This window comes from Fistularia commersonii, chromosome 17 (assembly GCF_037954325.1).
Source record: "Fistularia commersonii isolate RoL2024-O1a breed Wild chromosome 17, RoL_Fcom_v1.0, whole genome shotgun sequence".
NCBI lineage: Eukaryota > Metazoa > Chordata > Actinopteri > Syngnathiformes > Fistulariidae > Fistularia > Fistularia commersonii.
The window spans coordinates 13,420,442-13,430,098 of NC_141300.1; the positions used below are offsets into that span (position 1 = coordinate 13,420,442).

The following is a 9,657-nucleotide window of genomic DNA, read 5'->3' on the forward strand; positions in this document are numbered from 1 at the left end:
ACAGGTGCTGGAAAAGGGTGTTTATTAAGACAGCACACCTGAAGTGACACTGGATGGACTAAAACAACAAAGGACCTCATTGGTCATGGGAGGGGAGGGACGCAACTCTAAACTGAGCATAATGCTCTGGACACGAGAAAAAGGAAATCTATGTATAAATACATTTTGTGCACAGCTTTTGTTCTCTTCCAGCTCTTGCTGAAACTCTGCCTTCCAGACACACCGACAAATGCTTATACAACACAAAGCACCATCTTGGAAAAACAAAAAACGAGAAGACCAGCAGAGCGCGTGGGGCTGGATGTGTGTCCACCAACCACCTCCGAAATAGCAGCTTTCCACCGGTGCCATAGGGTTGACTGGGGGTTTTCTTTAAGACATAATTTATGAAATCTAAAACATCTGGTAGACCAAAGAAAAAAAAAAAAATCAGGCTGTTTTTATCGGAAGACTGTACATCCTAAAAAGGAAAACATGGGAGTTCTACAGAAAAATAATCCAGCTCTGACATTGGCAGTTAAATAACACGATGTCATTCTGTCAACGCAATCATATAATCACGTCACTTCCCATCACCGTGTTTCCTAACATTATTTTCACAGGGATCAGCTGTCTGTAGGAGGAGGAGTCCTTGAAATGTTAATAACAACAACAACGCCTGTGTGTGTGTGTGTTTATGTCTCAGGTCATGTCTTAGTGCCGGGAGCCACTGAGTCGTGGAAGAGGGAGGACTACACAGAAAGAAAGAGAGAAAAGAGGGTTGGATTAACAGCGTCTGAAACACAAGGTACACAGAGTTGGATATGAAAAGCTGGAGGACGGACGTTTTCACCGCCACCCACCTGGAGTGGATAAAAGTGGAGGCCGCGAACTCTTCAGAGAGGGTGGGCCCCCTCTTGTCCCGTGGGGGCCTCTGTTGCCCGGGTGATACGGAGGGGCATGGTGCAGTAAGGGGGTGCGGAGCAGGCCCGGCGCTCCGTAGGGGCCGTGTGAGGACGGGGGCCCAGTGTGATGCAGGGACAGCAGAGGCGGGGGTTTGGTTTTTGGATACGAGCCTGGGAAGAAAGAGACATGTGACGCGTCCTCGTGTCAGAGCCGGGTGGCCATTTCTCACCGTCCGCGCGGAATATTTCCGATGCTGTTAAGTAGAACTGCCATCGAAAGAGTCTGACTTACACTTGGGAGCCATAAAATTTCCAAAATAACAACGCAAATGAAAACTAAAGTATAACCGATGAATGTAAACAACGCTGTCTTCCTCATACAGCGCAGCGTGAGGATGTGCTGGATTTGTCCACTCTGCTCACTAACTACTCATAATACATTTGAGAAATAGCGACGTGACCACAAAACAAGACTTTCTGTGCTGTGCAGTTCTGCTGAACTTCATCAGATACAGGGCACCCTCAACCTACAGGCTTCTCAATTTGCAGCATGTTGATTTGAGAAAAAGTAGATTTTGATTTGCAATTCAAATGTCAAAGGCGGACTTGTTTGTAAGCGCAGTGGAAGAATATGCCGTTATCTGGGGGCATCATCGCTAAGGTCCCTGCGTACTTTTGTGACGTTTTGCCCCTCCAAAACACGGCAGCACGTCAAAGTAAAGTAAAGCCGTTACATCAGAAGTGATATTAGACGTGTTGAATTTAAACTGCACCACAGCCGGGATTATTATCAAAGATAAAGGTGGCATCTTTGAACATGTGAAAGGATTCATGATGGAGATGGAAGCGCTTCTTGTTCTTTGGCTGGAGGACCAGAATCAACGTCATTAGCTTCGGGAATTGAACAAAGAGCGGAAAGATTGTTTGAGGCGTCAAAAAGTGAAGGTAGAAACGGAACTCCAAACGGAAATGGCAGACGCTGACACCCTGATATCTCCACATCCCGGAGAGAGGTGTTAGTCTTACCTGGTGAGGCGAGGAGGGGGGTTGGTGGAGGAGGGGAGTGTTCTACCAGGGGCCCCCCTGCTCCACTCGCAGATGGAAGCTGAGGGGGCCCAGGTGGAGTGGGGAGAAGCGGAGGAGGTTTACCCAGCCCCGGAGGAAACAAGCTCCTGCTCTCTCCCTCAGTGTTGGACGCTGTAGAGGGAGGAAGAACAGACGGGACGGTAGGGTGCAGAAAGAGGTCAAACAATGTGGAATAAAAGTTACATCCACAGCCAGGACACAGCTGTGTGATCTCCGGCCCACCTTCTAAGTGCTCCTGCCGGGACCGAACGTACTCCGTGATGGTCTCCAGCTCCTCGGGGTAAAGATGCACCCCCTCCGCCAGCAACACGAGGAGCTGCCGGGTTTCAGACGGGACGCTGTGGCGATCAATCTTCTCCCGGTCCAGGAAGTCGCCCAGCAGCTGCGAGGCCTGCGCCGCAATGTCGGCGGGGTCCCTCAGCGGACATTCTTTGGGGGGCCCACGGCGATACTCGGCCTCCACAAAGTCCATGGCCTGGTCTTTAGGCATGTTGCGATGGACTGGGGGGAGAAGAGTTAAGTGTGTGAGGAGCCGGGGAGCTGAAGAAGGGCTGTAAAGCAGGCGGACACCACAGATATGACTGGAGAAACACATGGGGCTTCACTCACTCCTACACTTGTGTATGTTTGTGTGTTTGCACTGGGAGATGTAGAACAGCAGGCAGAGGCTGGGCGCAACTTTTAAAGCACAGTGAGGGCAGTTAATGTCAGAGTGTGCATTCAAGAGGGATTTTAATGTGCACTGTATAGTGTTGATCAAATTTCAGAAAACATATTTACCTGACGATAAGTTTGACAGTGAAATTATGTAATCTGTATGTTGGCAATAAGGACGTGATTCTTATTATCATCCATGTATTAGACGGGTCCTTTTCATGTTTTTTCTTTCGATGGCAGGTTACACAGTGCGACTCGGGAGTGTCCATGATGTGTTTGTTGCACGTTTGCATGATGAAGATGTGTGTGTGCGAGACGTGCTGTTTAGAATAGTCAGCTTTTGAAGCGAACACAATTTTCCTTTCGCTAACGGCTAAAAAAAACGGTTTCTGGCGGAACCCTGTCAGTGTGAGGGTGAAAAGGTGACGGGGACAAACGTTGCAGAACAACTCTGGCTTTGTTACTACCATCATTTCCAATTATTCTTCAGCCATCAGTTCTAACAATGAGTTCAGTCCGAAATTCCATCCATATCTGTCAGTTCAAAATGACAAAGGGCTAATAATTTGGGGGTCAACACATGTCTGTTGGAAACAACAGCATCTGCAACCGGACCAAATTCCTCTGGTTTGTCCTTTTCTGGCCATATTTTGAATGTAGTACAACAACAATTGCAACAATTGTGCCCAGGCCATCATAAACGGTTACAATCTGGATCGAACTTCTAAATAAAACTTGGTAAACAAGACACAATTTGGATCTGAACACGGAGGCCCTTCACGTTGCACTCAACCTAAAACAAGGGGAGGTTTATTGCCATTTCACCTTCTCACTGCATCACGACTAATTCCCATGGCTTGTGTCGATGCTTTGATACCGTCCCTCTGATATGATGCCAGCGTGAGCGCGCGTGTGTGTGTGTGTGTGTGTGTGTGTGTGTGTGTGTGTGTGTTTGTGTGTGGAGTTGATTTGTCTATTGAACAGAAAGAGATATTTAGTTGAAGTAAAATGAATGTTTTAGTCACAGAGACCACGCTGCAGCTGGGATTTGCTGATATATAGCGTTAAGATTGTGCATGTCGGGGGTTTTAATGGGTTTTATTTTGTTTGTTTTGTTTTTTTTTCCTGATGGACCGTGATGTTGAATAATGCTGGTGATATCAAAATCAGTGAAGTGAGCCACGGAAAAGGGATGGAGGTGGTTTGGCTAATTTTAAAGTGGTGACGGGTAGGGACTTACTTTTGAGTGATTCAGAGAATATGATAACAGTGCAGGAGGACAGAGCTATGTTTGTCTGCTCCACCAGAATACATAACGGGGAGCCGTCAGCTCGGACGTCCTGCAGGGCCCGGGTCAGGCCCGACTCCGCCTGGAGATAGAGCATTTCCACTGACAGGCCGCGCTCCTGCAAGCACTGGCTTAGCGATTTGGGGTAATCCCTTTGAGAGGAAGAGAAACACTGTTAACTTGACATTTCTATGCGAACTGACCCTGCTGGCATGAAGAGAAGCCCAGATCAAATTCATCGGTAGGAGAGAGAACAGGTCCTCCTCATTATCCAGAACTGAGTGTGGCCTTGGGCGGAGCGCGGGTGGCACTGACCCACCTCTCTGGTGTTTGGTGCTGTGGAGTGAGTTCGCTTTGCACATCCGCTCATTAAGACAGCCTCGGATACGTGTCGAGAAAATAATTGGTTTTCTATTAAAAACAAAGCGGATCTTTGTTTGAGGTGTGTTTTTGGGACAGCTACAGATGGACGTTTGTTTATGAGTGAGTGTGTCGGCGTGTTAGCCGCCACACGGAGACCAGGGAGGACTCCAGTGGCTTTTTACAGTCAGACGCTTTCTATTGTTTTTGCTAAGCACGTTATTTACACAGGCTGCTCAATTTAGACAACCAGGCTCCCCCACTGTCTAACTTGTACACTAAGCAATTCATTACCAGAGTCATGAGTTATACTAACGTGTTAATCTGCTTCTTCAATTTGTTTGAGCTTCCGTTGCGCAGGTGATTTTGCGCTTGGTGCTCAGCTGCTTTAACGGCACTTTTTTTTTTCCCGCCTCGATATGATAGAACGAGCTGAGAGGCTCTCTGTCGTCGGCGTCGTAGAACACATGGATGACGCCGTGCCACTGTAACCCACAGTGACCGGCGCCATGGAAGGTCCACTGAGCCCTTGGCCATGGCCTGGGAATGGGTTCCGGTGTGACGGTAAATGTCACAAATGTGATCAATCAATTTCCGTTTGTTCACAGTTGTGTTTGTTCTGGTTAAAGTGTGCAACCGAGGACTTCCCTCCATTATTGAGAAAACATGTTTCATCCTGCACCGGATAATGTGCTGCACGGTGCAGGTTACATTTCTGAATGTGAGAACTGTTAGGCTGTTTCTGTAATTTAATAAAACTGTTTGTAGAACAGTTCTTCAAATGTTATGGAACAGTGAGAATTAAGTAGTAAGTCACCTCCGATGAATCAGAGTTATTAACTTTGGCAGGTAATAAAGACCTGTGAGATGTCGTGGAAGTGTCGTGTGTGTGTGTGTGTGTGTGTGTGTGTGTGTGTGTGTGTGTGTGTGTGTGTGTGTGTGTGTGTGTGTGTAATTTAAAACTGCTTGGATTGGCTGTTAATAGGCACAAACAATTCATCGGAAAGACATTTGAATGAATGCATGGAGATGACAGGACTCCCTTGGTGTGACAGGTTACGTTTCCCCAGACAGAGGTGACAGCAAGACACAACACAGCTGCAAGGTTTCCTGACATGCAGGTGATCATAGAAGTGTTGTCAGGACTGTGGCGTGTTCAAGTTCTCGTGTAAATGTGTATAAATATGGTTTCTAGCACTGCTGTTTAGCAGATCTTCCTGTTGTAAAAACAAAAACCTTGCTCCTGAGCAGCAAAGAGATATGAGATGTAACGTGTATCGGGTGTATATTCTTCATCGGGTTTTCTTAGAGACACCACCTGAAGTCATGCGTTTTACACAATTAAACACACAACCGTTCTGCAGGGTCGTCAAATGATTATGAGGTCCACAAATTGAATAAATATTACTTCACACAGTCAGCTGGTTCTTCAACTCGTGCCACCAGAGCAAATGACTTACCGCTTGATTTCAATGGATATCCTGTTTTTTTGTACACATCTCTAAAATGATTTTGAGTATGCCACTCAGGGAGAGGGTGAAATAAAAAAATCACACTTGACCTGATGCTTTTAAAAGTGGCCTGAATCACAAAATCTCTTATCATAACCATTCACCAATTTGCCCAGAAACATTAAGTGATTCACAACAATAAATGTTCGTTTTTTTGCATAATACATCAACTTCATAAAGAAAAACCGTGTCAAACAGTGTACACTGTGTGGGAATTCTAATAGTGCTTAATAGTGCTGATGTTGGTGGTTTCATTGTTACCTGGTTGTCTCGACTCAGAAGATGAACTTTGCGTTTGGTCATTGAGTTTAACTATCACAGATTCCACACTTTTTTTGTCTATGTTGTAAAAACTCAGGTGTGTGGTTACAACAGCGGGTGTGTTTCACTACATTTGGAATGAATGGGAGCAAATGGGAAAATGCCTTTAGGGGAAGACAATGTGGATCATGACTGAGACAATCTGTAGTGAAACAACATTTTCTAAATTCTGAGTCCATTTATTGTCGGATAAATAAACAGTAGATGTGGCCGGGTGCGTCTGCTAAACGGCTTAGGCTTCGCAACACTCACAGGCACTGGTTGGTGACAGAGATGACCACACAGTCGGCTGGCTTCCTTTCCTCCTGCACTTGTCTATAGAACTTCTGATACAGGGATTTCCGTCTGTCGGCCGGAGCGCCATCTGGCTTGGCTGGTGGATTGAGAGGGTGAAAAAAAATAGCAAAGAGGGTGGAGAGATGCAGACGGACAGAAGGGGGGAAAGGGTGGACAATGTGCAGTTAGATTAAGCGGAGCAGTTTCTTCTCTTTACAGTGTAACTGTATAGGACTCTTGGCTTGCAGAGAACAGTAGCTTAATAGTCACAATTTGTCCCTGCCAGTCAATGATGATAACACATTTAAACAACATTAGATTGAGGATGTATTGCCGCTGTAATTTCTGGTGTGGTGGGCAGCTCTATTGAATAGCCTGTGTAATCCATAAGCTCTTACCACACTACATTATGTGCAAAAGTATCTGAATGATCTTGAGCCGACCATTAACAGTCGTTTATTCAAGCTATTGCCCATTTATCTGTCAGTTTAATGGAGGATAGGAGAGGACCTCTGGGCTTATGTGTACATAAAACACCCAAAATTGCTTAAATCCAGCAGAGAAAGGAGCATCACAAGACATGGCTGGTTGTGGAGATGAACTGACACCTCACAAAATGGTAACACAGGGACATTTCGGTACTTTATCAACTTGTACTGCAACATTTATGAGCGGCTTTTACGGCTGCATTTCCAGTCTCTGGCTTGGATTGCTCACAGTCAGTCTCTCTCTGTCTATAAAGTGACAAGTTCAAACAGTAAATGCATATCAAGTAGTTTTCAAACAGCCTTTATTCTATCAAGGAGATGGATTTGTGTAATAAATTCTAAGAAGATGTCCTTTAAAGGAATACAACAAAGAGCGTCTCACCATTTGGTTGATGCTTGAGGCCCTCGTACTTCACTGATCCACTGAAGTTCTGGATTTTCTCTAATTCTTTATAGCTGAAAGACAGGAGATGGAGCAGGAGACAGCTGCATTATTTGATCTCATGAGATTACATGCTATGATTAACAGATACTCTAACACAGGCGGCACGGCAGCAATTCCTTTCATGTCTGTCGTGCAACAGGTGCTTCAAAGATTTGGGGTCTCAGGAAATAAGATACTGTGGTTATGGAGGCAACAAAAAAAGGTCCCTCGAGTATTTAGACCAGGGTACAGATGTCTGTCATCTCGCTATCATCTGTACACCTTCACGGTAGATTTAAAATGAGACAACTTAGTTGTACCTCAAACTATTAGAGGGGGTTTAATAACTTGAGAGTTTGAAAGTTCCATAAAATAAAATGTGTATATAAATGAATATATGAATTTGACACATTGAAAACCGACAATACTAGTTTCAGTTATTTCACATTTTGACAAGTCTTTTATCCAGAGCTCAATGGAAAGACAAGATAAAGGATCACATCCATCTTTGTCATATCTTCCTCATTCATTGTTTATAACCAATGTGAGTGAGGTTCAGGCTGGGGGCCTGTTTTCAGCCACAGCAAAATGTGCTTTTGTCATATTACATCGCGGTAAGAAAAATAAAAAAACTAAGAAAACAGTCGTTAATCTGGATAGGTGGTTAGTTTTGGGGTTCTATCCGTGGTCATGTTGCTTCAGCAAAAGGGCGGAAGTGGTTCCTAGCGGCTTCATTGTATGTTTTGCACAAGTCTTGATGGCCTCAACCTCATTCGGCGCTCTTCCTCTCATCCACCCAGATTCCCTGTTGGTGAAGGAGGCTCATCAAGTCCCAGAGTGTCGCTTACACCGCCCTTACGACTCGATTGTAAATCATCCCGGTTGCCGGTGTGATGTCGACTGCCGCCCTGAAGTCACCGAAATGAAGCTAACCAGATGCTCGAGAAGGTGCGGAGGCTAACGGTACCTGTCCAAAGCATCCTTCAGATCCTCCGTCCGCTCCTCCCTGCCCGGGTAAGGCGCTGCTCGCCGGAACAACCGCAGCGGCTGGGCGCTGGGGGAAATGCAGGGGAGGGCGGTGTGTCAAGAAACAACCTGACATCTTAAAAATCCTCCAAAAGGACAACATTTAAAACTAGCTTGATGCTCGGGCTAGCATCCGGACGTACCTTCCGTTCGGGTTAGCTGGCTGCCGCCGAGCGGCGGCGGTGGTTTTCACCCAAGACGACATTTTCTCGGCGTCCGTCTTCACTCCGAACTAAACTGTATATTCTATCATCGAGAGGGACGACGACCGCAAACCCCGGGTTTCAACGCCAATTCTGTACTTTAACAGCAGGTTGCGGCGAAAGGGAGCAGCAGCGCCGCGGGGAATACTTCCTCTGCTGTTCGTCGATTAGTTTCACAAGATTAATGCTGCCGCCTAGTGGCCAACATGAGCTGGGAAAATTTTATCGCGCATGCGCAGACCGCGGTCAATAAGAATGAACATCATCAATATTTCCTAACTTTAGCAAAAGCAACACAAAAAATAAAAGTTAAAACGAAAGAAACAAAAACTTGATTACAAAATGAGCCATTTCTGACTGATCTCAACATGATCTAAAAAAAAAGGTTTTATGTTCGAAGCTGTTCTGAGGTGAATCAAGCATTGATTCAACAAAAGGTCTATGCAAGGTATGTCCTGTGGTTGGGCTTCATATTAGTGTTTTTTTTTTTTTTTAACCAATAATAATATTCCCACATTTTATCAACTATTGTATCAGATATTTGACTCGACAATTTACCGAGGTCGACATCACTAGTGTTTATAAGGTCACTTGCATTGAAATTACCTCCTATAATAATTTCGGGGTGGAACACTGAAAAGAAACGAGCTTTGAGAGAGCATTTCAAGATTAGTAACATCAACATGTAAAGGAGTAGATACTGGTTGGTTATCCTTTGGGGTCATGATTATTTTTCAAGCATTTTGTCTCAAGTTGCATCCTTGACAGCTTTTCCGTATCTGTCACTTTAAGCTTTAAGAGTTGTATGACTATCTACTGAAATAGTTATCTTAGAATGCTTTGGCTATGTTTGGATCATCTAAAAACATTTCTCAGCCACCGTGTCTCACTGAAGTGTTTATTCCAATAGGATGATTAAGTCCAGTGTAACTTTATCCTGTAAAAATATGGGGCTGTTTTACAATACGATCCACCTCCGTTTGCAGAATGCTTTCGCCACCAGAATAAAACACTGAATAATTACGCACAGGTTGGCTGATTTTGTCACTCGCGCTGAGGAAGCGTGACCTCAAACCGTGCTGCTGTCATCAATCATATTAATTTAACCAAGCCCTGTTGACATGCCTGTTTTT

At 45.1% G+C, this 9,657-nt stretch overlaps 1 protein-coding gene across 2 annotated transcripts; it reads right to left on the minus strand.

The window, feature by feature from the left end:
* Positions 1-12: 12 nt before the first annotated feature.
* LOC147225235 (nuclear receptor coactivator 5) lies at positions 13-8,928 on the minus strand. Of its 2 annotated transcripts, XM_086163347.1 has the most exons (9): positions 8,465-8,925; positions 8,263-8,349; positions 7,254-7,327; positions 6,360-6,480; positions 3,868-4,067; positions 2,193-2,471; positions 1,911-2,081; positions 843-1,055; positions 13-731 (listed from the first exon to the last, which is right to left on the minus strand). In XM_086163347.1, exons 1-9 carry the CDS (start codon positions 8,524-8,526, stop codon positions 694-696), a joined length of 1,245 nt encoding a protein of 414 aa, XP_086019473.1. In that variant the 5' UTR covers positions 8,527-8,925; the 3' UTR covers positions 13-693. The 2 variants fall into 2 exon arrangements, with proteins under 2 accessions (XP_086019473.1, XP_086019474.1); XM_086163348.1 differs by lacking the exon at positions 8,263-8,349 and having other exon boundaries at positions 8,465-8,928.
* Positions 8,929-9,657: the final 729 nt, after the last annotated feature.